An 18,363-nucleotide genomic window follows, 5' to 3' on the forward strand; every position below is an offset into this window, starting at 1 on the left:
TAACAAATATCATTACCCCTTTTTACAAATGGGAAACTGAGAGATGGATAAATTTCTGGAGGCATAAGAACAAAAGCTTATATTTATTTAATATGTGAATAATGAAGGGCTATTAGGTTATAGATGATGAATAAAAAGCCTGATCATAAAGTGAGAGGTTAGTAGCTTTAAAATCCATCTTTAGATGAGCAAAACTGTAAGAGAACAAGTTATTTAATTCAAGCTACAGCATGTCATAGCCTCCAAATACTTAATGTGTATGGATTTTTCTCTCATCTTTACTATTGAAACTTCTACTAAGTTAAGCTTATCGCAAGACAACAGCAATATTGGATTTCTTTGCTTTTAGGAAGTACTGTACTCATTTCCATCTTTCCCAGTTGGCCTGTAATTTTAAAACTGAGGGTGGTATGAGAAGACAAAATGCAACACCTTATAATAATATTAAAATAGGAATGAGCTGTTTTTGGTTTTTCTCTTTTCTTAGCAGTTCTTCCACTCACTCTTTCCTTTACCTCACCTATTTCTTCCTCTCACTTTTTCACATGTGTCTGTTTTGGTGAGAATCTAGTTTTGTCGCAAGAGAACTGCAGATGTGATAATTACGTGTTTCTAATGTGGATACTTCCTAAAGAGGCCACCAGTGAGAATTATTGTATCTTAAGGCAAAAGAGCAAAGTTTTAGATTTTCTAAAATCAATTGGCAGTGAGTCATTTGCAAATAGTATTTATAAGTCTAAAGTAGGAGCTTATTTCCTTTATTCTCAATTAAGATGTTTAAGAATGGCTTAAATTATGTTGTTATATGAACATTAAAAACTTACACTGCTTTTAGTAAACCAAGTAATTATGTGTGACCATCAATAGAGTGGAAATCCAATGTATAGATTTTTTTAGGTAGCTCTTATGTTTCTACTTATATTATACACCACTAACTACATTTAAAAAACAAAATTCCAAAGTAGCTGGAGTAAAGAAGCTGGGTTATACATTCACCAGTTAACTGACCAGACAACAGCCTTTCAGTACAATTTCAAATTGGATCATCTTTCTACTTCATCTTTCTTCAGATTTGAGAAACATGATATTTTTCCATATCTATATATCAACTTTTGAAGAACATGAATGAATAACATTTTCTTCTCTATAGATTAAAGGACATGTAACCAACAACCTACAATAAAGGAGAACTTTATTATTTTTCACATAGTGCCAAAAATGAATAAAAGTGTAATGCATATATAAAAATGCTAATAATCCATAGAAATACCACTATTTTCTCCCTTTTCCTGGAATGAGATATAAAATAGTACAATTTATAAGTAGACTATAAAGATAAGTGCTATTCTTGTGAAAATCTCTTATAAAAAATAATTCACCCATTTGAGTTCCCTGATTTTTTGTTTGATAATTTGACTATCAATATTTAGATAAATGAGGAAAATAATATGAAAAAGTACTCACTGGGTAAATAAATTATAAAACTTTGGAGTACTCACTGCTATACATATACTCAACTTGGTTATTTAATAAGGGTTGAGATGAACAATGGAAACAGTAGACTCTTCACTCAACATCTCATGCTCATTGCAGAGTACATGTTCGTTGAATGGAATGGACGATGAAATTGCCTGGAGTACTTAAATTTTTATTTTTATTTTTTTGTTTCTTTCTCTATAATTATACTGTCTCCTTTGATCTTTCATTATAACCAGATCTTACTTAAATATTGTACCACTTTAACTGAAAAACAAAATGGAGTATCTCCATTTTGAAAAGCTTTCTGCTTCTTCCAAGAGTGGAAAAAGATGTAAATATTTAAGAAGGCTAAAGCTCCAAGGAAGAGAAATACATTACCAGTGCATTCATAACTCTCAAATTAAACTGGAATAAATATTTTCATTACTTAGTTGCAGCTTCTTCTTTGTAGCAGTAGTCTTTAACCACTTAGTCACACTGTTACAATACAATGACATGATTAGTTGAAAGGTGTTTGTAATTAGTAATATAAAATTAACAAAATCTGTATATGAATGTTTTTAATCAAGTGGAATAAATTAAAGACTGCCCTTATAATACTGCAACTCTTACTTCCACTCTGCTCTGCTTCTTAAATGAGGAGAGAAAAGAGTAAATTTATAGCTGGTGTTCCTTGAACATCCCTATGAGTTAGTCATCTATGTAAATTTTATTCATCATGTATAGTCCTGAGAAAAAAATATATTAAAGATAGCTTCTCTGTACCATAGGATACATATAGAGACAAGATCTGAATTGTTTGTTTATTATAACCTTTTATTAAAGTGTAAAATAAAATTTATGTGTTTGAGTCAAGAAAATGTATTTGGCTGATGTTAATGGATAGAGTCAGGAAAGTTTGATTGGCTGGCATTAAACTGCCTATTTTTACCTAATTTATCTCCTCACTAGGTCTATATTTTGCTCCGATGAAGGATCCTCACATTTATTTCAATCTATTTTACAAAGTTGAATATAAGGTGATTATGAATATTAGAACAAGTTGTGTACATTATCATGAATCTACCTCATTCCTTCTATCTGCAGTCTGTTTTTCAAAGTGTAGTCCTCTGACCAGCATCACAAGCATAACCTGGAAACTTGTTAGATATGCAAAATTTGAGACCCTAGCCAGACATTCTGGAACAAAATCTCTGGGTATGCCCAGCAATCAGCATTTAACAAGGTTTCTAGGAGATCCTGATGCACACTAAAGTTTGAGAACCACTGCTGTAATCATATCCCACCTTGATAGCTTAACAAGGTTATTAGTACCCATTAGATACTGTTTCAAAGATAGTCTTTGTTATTTAAGATTATTTAATCAGCAGAGGGCACTGTAGTAGTTGTTAGGAGGAAATTGTACTAAATCTACATGGTCAAGTAACAAGCCTGTAAATATTAATGCATAAATTATACCTGTTAATAAAAGTATGTCTAGAAACATAAGTAAAAGCACTAAGTGATTTTTCACCACCACCATGCATACAAGAAATTTCTGCACATTTACATTTAACTATTGTGTGTCCTGTGCATACTTAAAATTGACTTTTAGCAATAATGTTTTTTAAGGTAATTTTTCCTATGAAGGTTAAAAATGGACTTGAACTTCATTGACAATTTCCCTGGACTATAGAATCATTGTTTATGACACCCTTTTTTGCAACTTGAGTAGTCTTTGAAGCATCTTTCTGACTTTCATGTTATCTTCAAAGTGTCAAGGGTAAAAGAAAAAATCACAATAAGTGATTTGGCGTAGGAAATTGCAACCTTCAAAGTTTAGAAAGTATTTAGAAGTTAAAAATAAAATGTCTTATTTAAAGAGTATAGCTAAATCCAATTAAACCTCATTATTTTGGAATCTACTAGTCCAAAAAAGGTTATATCTGAAGTAAGAATATAAATTTCTACTATTGCTCAAGGAAAAACAGAATTTGGTAATCAAACTTAATAATTTATTTTAAAAATGTGGGAAACGGAAGGAAACTAAGAAAAAAGGATTTCAAACTTTTAATGGCATCTTTTTTTGCCATTGATTATGAATAGTCCATTGATAATGATTGCTTGTTATCTACTTGTTAACAAGTACTGATAACCTTCATTTATCTGTGCTTGTCATCCTAATGTATATGATTGAAGGAATAAAGCTACATTTGTTAAAACCACTCTTCTGTTTGGATTTTCTAGTAAGTTCGACAGATAGTTTTTTCTCATTTTATTCTAAACTAACTTTTACTCTCTTGCTCTTTGCCTTCTAGTTGAGCCTCTCCATTTACAGTTTACAGATGTTTTCACCCAGCTCTTGCCCTCCTGTCCATCTTCCAATTTCCATCTCGTTTGGCTGTTTCTTCCCTTTAGATACCATTATTTCAGTATTCTTCTTTCTGCCCCCAACTTGTCAATGTTCTTACATTTAGGTTCTTGCTCTCTGTTCTCTTTCCCCTCATCTTTGGTTCTCAACCACTGTTTCTAGGTTTGGTTTCTGGATTTTGTATTATTTCTCTTCTTTAACTGGTATAATCAAAATTATACAAGGATGTAACAATTGGAAAGCAGAGGCATAGAGAAAATTGACATGTATTGAATACCTACTCTATGCTAGGTGATTTACTTACATCATTTAATTCTCATAAAATGTAGGTATGCTTTATTATTACATCCATTTTATTCATAAATACACTGAAGCTCAGAGAGATTAAATATTTTAAATATTAAATATTTTGTTCTAATTTGTTCTAATTCACAGAGCAACTAAGTGACAAAGCCGGGTTTCAAGCCTATATGGGTTCATTTGTTCACTCCTTTATTCAACAAATATTTATTGAGTGCACGTTCTGTATGTTGGACACTATGGTAGGTGCTTCAACAGATCCAGTCCTTACTCTCCAGACCTTAATTGTATGGTGGTATTGTCTGACTTCACAGATGGTGATCTTTTTGCTACACCAAACAGAAGAAGAGAAAATAAAAAGTAAATAGAATGGTTCTGATGTTTTATGGAAAAGATGTATTTGATATAGATGTAAGAAAGACTATATTTGTGCATTATTTAGGAATATATAGCAAAAGAGTTGCTTTGTGTCTAGTCCTGGAGAGGGTCTCCCTCCTCACTCACCCCTGTCAACACCAATGCCTTGTAGTGGCATCACCACAATATATATTTTCCTCTTATGTTCTATGCTGTACAAGATTTATGTCTATAGGCCAACATTGTCTAGAAAGTCTTCAGAAAGAATTAACTGTCCTCCCTAAATTATGTTTGGAAAATGATGAAGACCCCTGTGTAAGAATACATACATTCATTCATCCATCTATTATCCATATATTTACTAATACCCTAAAAAGTATTTAAGATGGTTTAGCCAAATACATAAAATACAACAGAACTTTTAATAAGATAAATATGGAAAAATAGGGCAAGGAAAAATAAGATGAAATTGGGTTGTATTCAGTAAGCCTACTAAAAAATATTCATAAATTAGTCTCTCTTCTCAAAGGTAACTTGATTCACAGTCATCATAATTTTAAAGACAAACTGGTATCACAGAAGTGTACCCCATTCCTAGTTGTAATACATAAGAGGAAATTTCTCCTACAGGTCCTCCTAAAGAGGACCTCAGTACAGTGTGGTGAGCAATGGTCTCAAATACTCGCTAAAATAAATATGAGTTTCACTGAGCCATTTAATTGTATCCACCTGCATACCATAAAAGCAAAGTCCAGTAAAACAATTCTTTTAAAAGTGGATGAGCCTTTTCAGGTAGACCACTGTGGTCTGGCTAAATCCAATGGTATATTTTAGAGTATCTCGAAAAATGAATGAATTACATTTCTTTTAGGTAATTCTCATATGTAATTTGTCAATTGAGTTTTTCATGTACTAGATAACAGTGAGTTTGCACACTCTTACAAGTTTTACTCACTACTGCAACATCATTGCATAGAATACCACCTAGTACATAGTAGGTGCTTAATAAGTATTTGTTGTATGGATGGATAAATGCTGTGCTTTGAAGTATGTAAGTGAAAGACTTCCTCTGTCACTTCTCTGTTGATATTTTCTTCCTTTGTCCTTAAATAACGTGTGCTACTATACTTTGGAGTATATCATCTTTATGTGGACCCTCAAATTCATTAAATGTCACGCATTGCTTAGGTGACTTTTTCAAACAGATAATGAAATAAATATTAACCGTATACAAAGAGCTGTTTTAAGATTGTTCTCAGTAACATCCCTTTGTTGATTTTTAGGGCTCTAAGATTTTAAGGTCCCTAAGAAGAAGTTGTAAACTTCAGTGAAGCAATTTTAACATGGAAATAGTGTTTCTTCTCAGGAGACCTCAAAATCATATCGGATTTATTAAATTTGGAAAACATGGGATAGATTATATATAACACTAGCTCTACAATTTTCAGCTATATATTGATATTTTAATGAAAGTAGTTAACTCCCAAACTTAGAAATTTAAGTATGTTCTTTTCTCCTTCCTGCTGGCCCCTTATTTTTAAAGCAGGTTTATTGAAAAGCATTATGGTAGTGTTAATTTTCCTTTAAAATTTCTGACATTGTTAAATATTGCATTATGCTGGGATTCAGTGAACCAGTAGATTACATCAATTCCAGTAATCCTTTATTCTATATAATTATAAGGGATTAACTAATTTATATGCATCTTAAAAGTTTATAACATCAACTGGCATGTAACACATACTTGGTGCATTTTAACTGCTCTGCCCAGATTTCTTACTCTATAAAAATCTATTGAGCTATTATAACAATCTGAGGCTTCATTTTAAAGTTTAGGTTATTAGGCTAGGTGAGATATTTACCAACCTAAATTTTGCCTAGAACAGTGATTTTACTTAGGACGATCACTCGACTTCTAATGAAATATTGAACTATCAATCTTTCACAATATTTTTCCATAACTTACTTTTTATTTTGTTTGCCTTGCTTCTTACTTACTGTAATACTTTATTTTGCAAGCTTTCTTCCTGTGTTGCTCCCAGTTATTGTAACCTGCTACATATGTAGAAAGAGGATTAGAAATGGATTAAGTCATGTGTTTCACTCCCAACTTTAGCCTAAAACATATCTTTACCATCACATTATGATAAATATATGCCTATTTTCATTGACCTTTAGAAAATCAAATTTTCTTGCCTCCTTCAGTACCTTATTCGAGGTTTAACCACACTTGTCTTAAGAATGCCCTATCTTAAAACTTCTATTATATAGTTAAAGCCTATCACTTCATTAATTCTTTTTTAAAAACAATCAGTTCATTTATATCGAAGATATGGAAATGGTAAATCTAGAGTTTTTCTTCTACCCAATTTATGGGGAAAGTTGACTCGATGATTTCTTGAGTTCCATTTATTATATCATAAAATCATAGAGCTAGGAGAGATACAAGGTGACCTTGGGTTTTTACGGACTAATTATTTCAAGAGTAATAGACAAAGAAAACTACCCAGATTTTTTATTCTGTGAAAATCTATTGAGCTCTTATAGCAATCTGAGGCTTAATTTTAAAATACAGGTTATTAGGCAAGATGAAATTTCTATTAAATACTTCTGAATTGTAAGGGATAAGAAAGGTCTGCTAATGTAAAAGCTCCCTTGATGTTTTGGTCCTCAGCTTTTATTCAGTGGTCCCAAAGAATTGAGTCTTGATGCCTTAAAATATTTGGAGAACTACTAAGTATGGTTTATAGATAGCATGATTTATAATTAAGTTAGTTTTACTACTCTGCCTTCCTTACTTTTGGTTAATTTCACTCAGTCTGCTATTTAATCTTTAATTACAGGCCACAAAAGAAGTAATAGAACGGGAAGCGCCAGGGATGGCCCTGGCAATGCTGATGGGATCACTTAATGTTACACCTCTGGGCATGCTCTCTAGGTAAGAAAGTCACCAACATGTTGCAAAGAAAATTAATTCCATACCACTAATCACTACAATAGACTGATAAACCTAAGAAACTCCAGTCATACCACTTAATTTTGCCCCGCTTATTTCCCAGAGTTATGAGTCTCAGTATCCTGTCTAGTTAAATATTGGCCACAGTTTCTTTCAAGTTCTTTTTTTGTTCGTTTTTGCATATTGTGTTGAAACTTTTAGAAAATATTGTATTACTGCTAAAAGTTATCAGTTATAACACCAAGAAGAGTCCAGTTTATTAAGATGTAAAATATTCTTTTTTTGTGTGATTATAATCATCAATTAATTTCCCTTAGTTGTCATTAAATACTAATTTAGTAAAACTAAGAAGTAGAGTCTTTTTTAATAAGTTTTTACAAGTCAGTTTGTAAATAGGCATGTTGATGTGTGGTCATGAAAAGAAGCTCAATCAATAATATATTACTAGTATATTAAATTAGTGTATTTAAAACTATGCCTTTGTTGACCTAGATGGTGACATCCATCCTCAATTTGATGGTTTAGTTATTTATTTGTTATTATTTTAGCAATTCTTAGATTAAAATCCCCTTTAATGAGAACAACATACATCACTTACGTTAAAGACAGAAATATCAACTTAGTGAGAATCTGTTGATTTAATGACCATTGATTAATACAGTTGATTTCAGAGTAATCTAGAAAATACACAGCAACTTTATAATTGCAGGGTTTCACAATCATTATTTATAACCATTTATTGATCCTGTGTGCAATATGAATATAAAAGTAAATATATCTATTGAATGCATAGAATATGAGTTATAATGCTCTTTCTGTTACTTAGACTAAGTTTGTATGCCATAAATGTCAGCCACTTGAAGCACAGCTACAGGGAAATGTGAATGGGTCATTAGTTAACTGTATTTTCTTTCCTGTTACAAATACTATATTATAACATTTCATTTTAATAAGAGCAAAAAAAGAACTAAAGTAGCTTGATAGAGATTTTGAATTTAAAAGTCCATGCTGGTCTTTAATGAACTCACATTGATTCTTTTATGCTGTTATTTTTTTTTTTTTTTTTGCGCGGTACGCGGGCCTCCCACTGTTGCGGCCTCTCCCATTAAGGAGCACAGGGTCCGCACGCGCAGGCTTAGTGGCCATGGCTCACAGGCCCAGCCGCTACGTGCCATGTGGTATCTTCCCGGACTGGGGCACGAACCCGTGTCCCCTGTATCGGCAGGCAGACTCTCAACCACTGTGGCACCAGGGAAGCCCTATGCTGTTCTTTTTTTAACCCTTACTTATATTACCTGACTGTAGGAGATCAAAGGTCACATTTGGTCTCTTTTCTCTATGGAATTAAGTAGTAGTCTTTGAACATAAAAGAACTCTTTCTTGGCATTCAAGGAATATAGTCAAGAAAGAATTAAACGTTACCTCTTGTTAATTATTTTATAATAAAAATCTAATTCAACAGACATAATAATACTCTATTTGCCAGGCCTTGCATTAACCATTAGGGATGTAAGTATGGAAAGAAAAGTAAGAAATGGTCCTTACCTTCAGGATCCCCAGTTTATCTGGAGAACTTGTTCCTTACAACTGCTAAGGTAACTCTTTAAATTGAATATAGCTTTCTTGATCTAATATAGAAATAACACTTTTGCCTTATTGAAAGATTTTTCTGGATTAATTTCTCCTCTCCCTTCTGAATCCGCATAATTACTGAGCAGTAGACTGCTGAGTGAATGGGAAATAAGTTAGCAAGAGCTGATTTTAAGTATTTTGAAATAAGTCCATCATCTTTAGGCTGAAGGCTTTGAAAACTAAAGTGTACACAGCATAGTATACACAAGCAGATTCTATATACACATGGTATACACAGCCAGATTCTTCTGGCTTTTCTTTATGTTCATTACCTGTTGAACTGAGAGTTTATTTACAAATTTGAAACAGAGATAGTAGTTGGCATGAGCTATGGAAAAGGGAATTGTGGACTATTTCCCTTAATGTTTATTTTTTGGTGCTTTTCAAATCGTTTAAAAAAAATGGTAAACAGCCATGATTAGATTGATGCTTCCTTTGTTTAGCATTTTTACCTTGTATGTACTTGGGGCTTTGTACATGCTTATATTATAACACGTGCTATATTGTAATTATTTACTTTCTTGTCTGTTTTACCTAATATGTATAAAATCCAAATTTGTATTAAGAACAGCAGCTTTATCTTATTCATTTTATATCCTCAGCCCCAAAACAATTTCTGACACATAGTAGGTACTCAAAAAAATGTTTCTTGTTATGGCTCCTATTGATAACTCAGTGTTTCATCCTAGCTGTAATAGAATTTTTTTTCAAGGTTAAGTAATGCATCAAGTTGGTGCCTTGCCTTCCTATTTTTATCTCTAGAGAGCAGCATTAAATAAAAATAATTTTTTAAATTACTACATCTGTTTAAATGGTTTTCATCTGCTTGGTTAACTTAATATCTTCCAGTTTTCCAGTTTTTTTTGTACAAGTAAGTTGGAAGATTGCATCAAGTAAAGGTTAAGAGTGTCATCTCTGAACTCGGACTGCTTGAGTTCTATTCTTGTTCTGTTACTAGTTACATAACATCGTTTTTTTCTCATCTCTATAATGAGGATGTTAGTAGTACCAGCCTTCTTGCATTAAGTAAACTAGCCCGCTTAAGTGCCCAGAACAGTTGATTCATAGTAAGTTTAAGTGTTGATCACTGTTGTGTTGTTATTTGTTCAGAATTCTAGTTCTTAGAGCAAGTCTGCTGGCAGAACCTTTTAATGCTTTCCTTCATCTGGAAATGTCTTTTTCTTACCTTTATTCCTGAAGGATATTTTTACTAGATATAGAATTATGGATTGACAATTCTTTCCTTTCAGCATTTAAAAAAATGTTATTCTATTCTCTTCTGGCTCCATGGTTCCTGTGGAGAAATCCACAGTCTTTTGAATTGATATTCCCTTATATGTATGATTTTTTTCTCTGGATGCTTTGAAGATATTTTTTCTTTATTTTTGATTTCAACAATTTGATTATTATGTATCTGGGTGTGGTTTTCTTTGAGTTTATCCTTTTGGGTTAAAAGAGCTTCTTGAATCTGTAAACTTATGTCTTTAACCAAATTTGGGAAATCTTTAGCTATTTTTCAGATTTTTCTTTTTCTGCACCAATCTCTTTCTCATTTTCTTCTGGTACTTTTGTGATATGGATTATACGTCTTTTGATAACATATCACAGGTTTCTGATGTTCACTTTTTTTATTCATTTTTACTCTATTCTTCAGATTGTTTTTATTAATCTATCTTCAAGTTCACTGACATTTTTCCTCTTTCATCTTTATTTTGCCTTTGAGCCTATCTAGTGAATTTTTTAAAATATTTGTTTACTTATTTATTTATTTGACTCCGTTGGGTCTTAGTTGCAGCATGCCGGATCTTCACTGAGGCATACAGGATCTTTCATTGCTACACATGGGTTCTTCATTGTGGCTCACAGGCTTCTCTCTAGTTGTGGTGTGTGGGTTTTCCCTTCTCTAGTTGTGACGTGGGCTCCAGAGCACGTGGGCTCTGTAGTTTGCGGCACGCTGGCTCTCTCACTGAGGCGCACGAGCTCAGTAGTTGTGGCACATGGGCTTAGTTGCCCAGCGGCATGTGGGACCTTAATTCCCCGACCAGGGATCAAACCCGCGTACCCTGCATTGGAAGGCAGATTCTTTACCACTGGACCACCGGGAAAGTCCCTCCAGTGCATTTTTAAATTACAGATATAGTATTTTTTCAGTTCTAAAATTTCTATTCAGCTGCTTTTTTATGGTTCTATTTCTTTGCTAAGAATTTTTATCTTTCCATTTATTTCAAAAGGAGAATGGTTATAATAGCTGCTTAATATTATTTTTCTAACAATTCCAGTATCTGAATCACCTTGGAGTTAATTTAGCATCTGTTGATTTTTTCTGTGAGAAGTGCTCAGATTTTCCTGATTCTTTTCTGTGTTGAGTAATTTTGGATTGTACCCTGGACATTTTGAGTATTATCTTTTAAGACTCTGGACTCTGTTAAAATCCTCTGGAGAGAGTTAGTTAGTTAGTTAGTTAGTTAGTTAGTTAATTTGTTTCAGGAATCAAGCTGATTGGATTCAGATTGAAAATTTTGTCTCACCTTATGTGGATGGTGATTCAGCCTTTGCTATACTGTCCGGGTCTGCCCAGCACATGAACCGTTCAGGAGTTAGCCTGAGGTGTGGGCAATGGAGTATATTTTACTTATGTTTTTAAAAGCCTTTCTTATAATTCTTTGAGTTTGTTACATGTGCTTAGCTCAGGAGTGAGCCTGGAACTTGTGTCAGTTCATTCGCAGAATTAAGGAATCCGCCTTCTCCAACTCTCTCCTCTCCAAGAATTTCCCTACACTCTACAGTTCCCAGTTAATACTCTATAAGAAATAGCTTCTGGCTAAAGGAACTGGAAATAGATGATATTTCTTGTAGAGTATTAATCCCCTGTGCTATTATGCAATTCCGCACAGTTGGAACACCTTCAGGGCAAAGGCAGAAGAAAAGGAAAAAAAAAAATAATAACAGAGCTTCCTCTCACCCAAGCTTTTACACTTTAGCCAGAGAGATAGGTCTTCTCACCGGGTTCTAGTGCTTGCACCATCACAGTCACAGTAGTACAGCTGTGTAACTGGAATTAGCCCCCTTAAGGGTTATTGACTCAAGTTCTGACTTCAGTCCCCAGTTTGCCTGCTATTGTTTATGTTCAGAGTTCTCAGGTAGTCACTCTTTGATTTTCTGTTCTCAATAAGTAGGAGACAGAGCCATAGTTAAGGTTCTACTATGTTGGTCAACACCAACAGAAAAAGAGCTCTATTTTAAAAATCAGATCCCTGAGTTTATATCCTAGCATTTACTATCTATGTGACCTTGGGAAATTTACTCAGCTAGGTTTAGCACTTCCAGTCCCAGGAGCTAATAGAACTGCCCACAGAAATTCAGCATATAAGCTCCCCAAATCTGTAATTTATGCCCCACTCACTTTTTAAAGAGATCAAATACTTTTTTTTCTAAGCATCATTGACAGTAATAGAGCAACCACTGTGGTTACACATTGAGACATAATTTATCCTGGTTTTATTCTCAGTTCAGCCATTAACTTGATTTGTGATCTCTACATAGTTTTTTAGTGCCTTCACATAGCTCATGGAAATGTTATGAGGTCCTATATAGATTAACTCACTAAGAAAAACTATCATATGAATATCTAAATTCATAAAAAGAAAAAGTGATAAGGAGTTTTTAATTTTATAAAGAGATTTGCCATCGTAATACTCCATAACGTATCTTTCAATTGTGTTTTAAATATTCAGCTTATTTTTTTGTTACATAGAATTTTCCATAATATCTATCTTATGAAATAGAAGATGAAGTCTCTAGTTAGTTTTTAATATATGAAGTAGGACTAATCTTTTTTTCTTACAGTTTGCCCTACTATCTACCATTATTACCAATTTGATCTCAGCTTCATCTAGTCAGTAACTGAACATAAACACTCAAAACACATGCACTGTTATTGTGGAGGAGTAAACTTTTTCCATTCAGTGCCAAAAATGCTTTCATGCTAATATTGTTTAAAAGTTTTTTAAGGAAAAAAATACTGGATTTAAATTTTTGTATCAGTGAATTAAATTATCCCTAGTATTATTTAATACATGTTAAAACAACATGGATCATTTAAAATAATAATTGACAACAACAGTATTGCCATCTTGAAGTGCTTCTATTTTTTAACCTAAAACCAAATATACTTAGCTTATAAAAGGCTGTAGAAGGGAGCTGGGCAGAAGACGATGGAGAGGAAGTACCAGTAATCCACTTCTTGACCTAGACAATAGTTGACTAACAGAATCTGATATAACAATTTTGGATATCTAGAGTGTATTTGAAGGCTTTCAGCTTCCAGGGGTAGGTTTAGTTGGTAAACTATGGTGAATTTTAGTCAATTTCAGCCCAAAATAATTGTAACTATACACTCCCCAATCCCTCAACCCCATGGCAGGCAGCCACACTAACATGCTTGTGGGAGCCAGAGTGGGCAATTAGGACCTTGTCGTTCAAATATCAGGAATCTAGGTTCTATTTGTGGATTACTGCTTTGATTATAGGGGTACGGACAAAGGCAGGTGGCCGCTGTTGTAACCCCCACCAACTGAAGTGACTTCAAGGGGAATTAAAGGGACAGTGCCTTTTTTTTTCCCTTACAATTTTCTCTTTTACCCTTTTTGGGAGCCAGACATTTAAGGATTAGGACACTCAAGAGCAACCACATACATAAGGGAATTTAAAAAGCCATTGCACATGCCCAAAGAGGAATGCAGGCTCAGAAAAGACCTGAGTTGGCCTTAGGTTTACACCTCAGACTGATCCCAACACAGAGACACTCTACAACAATCAAAAATATAGCAAACCCTGCAGGGAGGGGGAGAATGTGACTTCCAGAATTACCACATTACAAGATTCAGATACCCAGTTTTCAACAATAACAACACAACACAAGATATAGAAAGAAAAAGAGAAGTGTGGCCCATTAAAAGAAAAAAAAAAATTGACAGAAAAGACTGACTAGGATGACCAGATGGTAAACTTACTAGACAGAGATTTTTAAAACAATTGTCTTAAAGATGCTCAAATTACTAAAGATGTGAACAAAATCAGGAAAATGATATGAGTAAAATGTAAACATAAGTAGCAAGATAAAAAATAAAAAGGCAAAAAGAAATTCTGGAGTTAAAAAATATAACTGAAATAAAAATGTCACTAAAGGGATTCAGAACCAGTTTCAGTAAAAGGAATCAGTGAACTTCAAGATAGGGCTATTGAAATTATCAAGTCTGAGGAGCAGAAAGAAAAAAAATTGAATAAAAGTGAACAGAGCCTAAGAGACCTGTGGAACACCATTAAGTTCTTGGTCTAACACCATTAAACCATGCTTTGTGAAAATCCCAGAAGGAGAAGAAAGAGAGAAAGCGGCAGAGGATTATTTGAAGAAATAATGGCTGAAAACTTCCCAAATTTCATGGAAGATATAAATCTGCAAATCCAAGATAAAAAACAAACTCCAGGGGCTTCCCTGGTGGCGCAGTGGTTGAGAGTCCGCCTGCCGATGCAGGGGACACGGGTTCATGCCCTGGTCTGGGAAGATCCCACATGCCGCGGAGCGGCTGGGCCTGTGGGCCATGTCTGCTGAGCCTGTGCATCCAGAGCCTATGCTCTGCAACGGGAGAGGCCACAACAGTGAGAGGCCTGCATACCGCAAAAAAAAAAAAAAAAAAAAAATCAAACTCCAAATAGGATAAGCTGAAAGAAGCCCATATAATAATCAATCTGTTAGAAGCCAAAATCAGAGAATATTGAAAGTAGCAAGAGCAAAGACACTCATCATATACAAGAGATTCTCAAAAGATTATAAGTTGATTTCTCATCAGAAACATTGGTGGCCAGAAGCAGGTATGGAAGTGAAACATTCAAAGTAATGAAAGGAGAATACTGTTAACCAAGAATTCTATAACTGGCAAGCCTGTCCCTCAAAAATGAAGGAGAGGGCTTCCCTGGTGGCACAGCAGTTAAGAATCCACCTGCCAGTGCAGGGGACACGGGTTCAAGCCCTGGTCTGGGAAGATCCCACATGCCCACGAGCAACTGGGTCTGTGTGCCACAACTACTGAACCTGCACTCTATAGCCCACGAGCCACAACTACTGAGCCTGCATGCCACAACTACTGAAGCCCGCAAACCTAGAGCCTGTGCTCTGCAACAAGAGAAGCCACCACAGTGAGAAGCCCATGCACCGCAACGAAGAATAGCTGCTGCTCGCTGCAACTGGAGAAGGCCCACGTGCAGCAATGGAGAACCAACGCAGCCAAAACTATAAATAAATAAATAAAATTTTTTTTAATGAAGGAAAAATTAAGACATCCCTAGATAAACAAAAGCTGAGCAAGTTCATTACTATTACACTCAACCTACAAAATAGGCTAACAGGAGTTCTTCAGGTTGAAATAAAAGGGCACTGTACAATAACTGAAAGCCTTGAGAGGAAATAAAAGATCTCCAATAAAGGTATAAATATGGACAAGTATAAAAACTAGTATTATTGAAATTTTGGTTTGTAATTCCACTTTTTATTTTCTTTATTTAAATTTTTACAATTTAAATGCATAAGAAAATTATTAGTGTTTTGGAGCACACAATGTATAAAGATGTAATTTGTGACAACAATAACTGAAAGGGAATGAGATGGAGCAGTTTAGGAGGAGGGTTTTTATATGCTATTGAAGTTAAGCTGGTATACATGCAAAGTACACTGTTAAATTTTAGAATGTTAAGTGCAATTTCTATGGTGACTACAAAGAAAACAGCTATAAAATATACACGAAAAGAAATGAGAAGGGAATTAAGATATTTCACTAAAAAAAACAACTAAACTCAAAAAGAGACACTAATATGGGATATGAAGAACAAAAAAAGCTATAAGGCATATAGGAAACAGTTAACAAAATGGCAAAAGTAAGTTCCGCCTTATCAGTAATTACTTTAAATGTAAATGGATTAAGCTCTCCCGAGAAATAATACAGACTGGCACAATGGTTAGAAAAGCATAATCTGATGACATACTGTGAACAAGACTCTTGGTTTAGATCCAAAGACACAAATATATTGAAAGTTAAAGGATGGAAAAAGATATTCATGCAAATATTAACCAAAAGAGCTGGTTGACTATACGACTATCAGACTAAATAGACTTTAAATTTTAAAAGGTTAAATATCCTAAGTCAAAACAGGTTACAAGAGACAAAGATATTTATATAGTAATAAAAGTTTCAATTGAATAGGAAGATATAACAATGATAAGCATTTATATACTTAATAACAGACAAATAACAAAAATAGATGATGATGGAATTGAAGGAAGAAATAGATGGTTCTGGGCTTCCCTGGAGGTGCAGTGGTTAAGAATCTGCCTGCCAATGCAGGGGACATGGGTTGGAGCCCTGGTCTGGGAAGATCCCACATGCCACAGAGCAGCCAAGCCCGTGTGCCACAGCTACTGAACCTGTGCTCTAGAGCCCATAAGCCACAACTGCTGAAGCCCTTGCACCTAGAGCCCACGGTCCGCAACAAGAGAAGCCTGTGCACCGCAATGAAGAGTTTCTGCTGCTCACCGCAACTAGAGAAAGCCCGCACACAGCAACGAAGACCCAGTGCAGCCAAAAATAAATAAATTTATTAAAATAAAGAAAAGAAATAGATGGTTCTTCAATAGTAGTTGGAGACTTCAATATCCTACTTTCAGTAATGGATAGAAAAGCCAAACAGAAGATAAGTAAGGAGATATGAGTTGAGAAACACAATAAATCAGCTATCTCCAACAGGCATATAAAGAACATACCACCCAACAACAGTAGAATATACATTCTTCTGAAGTTCCCATGTGACATTTCCTATAATAAACCATATGTTATGCTGCAAAATAAGTCTCAATAGATTTAAACAGGTAAATGTCATCTGAAGTATATTCTCTGACCACAAAATGATGAAGTTAGAAATCAATAACATCAGGGACTTCCCTGGCAGTCCAGTGATTAAGACTCCACACTTCCACTGCAGGTTCAATCCCTGGTCAGGGAACTAAGATCCCACATGCCATGCAATGTGGCCAAAAATAAATAAATAAATAAAAAATAACATCAGGAAAATCCACAAATATGTGGAAATTAAACCAGTACACTCTTAAACAACCAACTGGTCAAAGAAGAAATCATGAGGGGAATTAGAATATATGAACAAATTTAAATGAAAACACAGACTACCAAACTTTCGGTGATTCATCAGAGAAAACAGTGCTAAGAGGGAAAGTTATAGCTGTAAGTGCTTACATTAAAAAGGAAAGATCTCAAAAACAACCAGCTAACATTACAGATTAAGGAACTAGAAAAAGAGTAATAAACCAAAGCCAAGACTAGCAGAAGGAAGAAAATAATAAAGATTAAAGCAGTGTTAAATAAAAGAGAAAGTGGAAAAACAATAGAGAAAATCAACTAAACCAAACATTGGTGCTTCAGAAAGATCAACAGAATTGAAAACTTTTAGCTATATTGACTAAGAAAAAAAAGAGATATGACTCAAGTTAATAAACTTAGAAATAAAAGAAGGGATTACTACCAATTCTACAGAAACAAAAAGGGCTATAAGAGTACTATAAACAGTTGTATGTGTATGTCTAACCTAGATAAAATGGACCAATTCCTACAAACACAAAACCTACCCAGATGAATCACATAAAAGTAGAAAATTCAAGTAGATCTGTAACTAATAAGATTTATTCAGTAATCAAAAACCTACCTACAAATCAAACACCTGTACCAAATGACTTCCCTGGAGAATTCTACCAAACATTTAAAGAAAAACAGACACCAGTCCTTCTTCAACTCTTCCCAAAAACTGAAGAGAAGGGAACACTTCCTAACTAATTCTGTGAAGCCAACATTGCCTGCAGATCAAAGACAAAGAGTTGCAAGAAAAGAGAACTACAGAGCAATATCCTTTAGGAACATTGATGCAAAAAAATCTTCAACAAAATACAACCAAATTCAGCATATCAAAAAGATTATACACCATGATCAAGTGGGATTTATTCATAGAATGCAAGAGTAGCTGAACATACAAAAGCAATCAATGTGATAAACTACAGTAGCCGAATAAAGGAAAAAAAAATCTTCTCAATTGATGCAGAAAAATCATTTGACAGAATTCAGCATGTTTTCATGTAAATGACCCTCAACAAGCTGGGAATATATTGAAGGAAACTATCTTTAAATAAATAAATAAACAAACAAACACAGAGCTAATGTCATGCTCAGTGTTG

The 18,363-nt window shown here is 34.2% G+C and overlaps 1 protein-coding gene across 5 annotated transcripts in view; it reads left to right on the forward strand.

The window, feature by feature from the left end:
- Window positions 1-18,363, forward strand: part of GPHN (gephyrin) — a 636,104-nt gene that overhangs the window by 311,176 nt on the left and 306,565 nt on the right. For all 5 annotated transcript variants that reach the window (XM_032623646.1, XM_032623644.1, XM_032623643.1 and 2 more), the window contains exon 5: window positions 7,330-7,424. In XM_032623646.1, the coding sequence (XP_032479537.1) occupies window positions 7,330-7,424 (95 nt within the window). The remainder of the gene's footprint in view (window positions 1-7,329; window positions 7,425-18,363) is intronic.

The sequence above is a fragment of the Phocoena sinus genome, chromosome 2 (genome assembly GCF_008692025.1).
Source record: "Phocoena sinus isolate mPhoSin1 chromosome 2, mPhoSin1.pri, whole genome shotgun sequence".
Lineage (NCBI taxonomy): Eukaryota > Metazoa > Chordata > Mammalia > Artiodactyla > Phocoenidae > Phocoena > Phocoena sinus.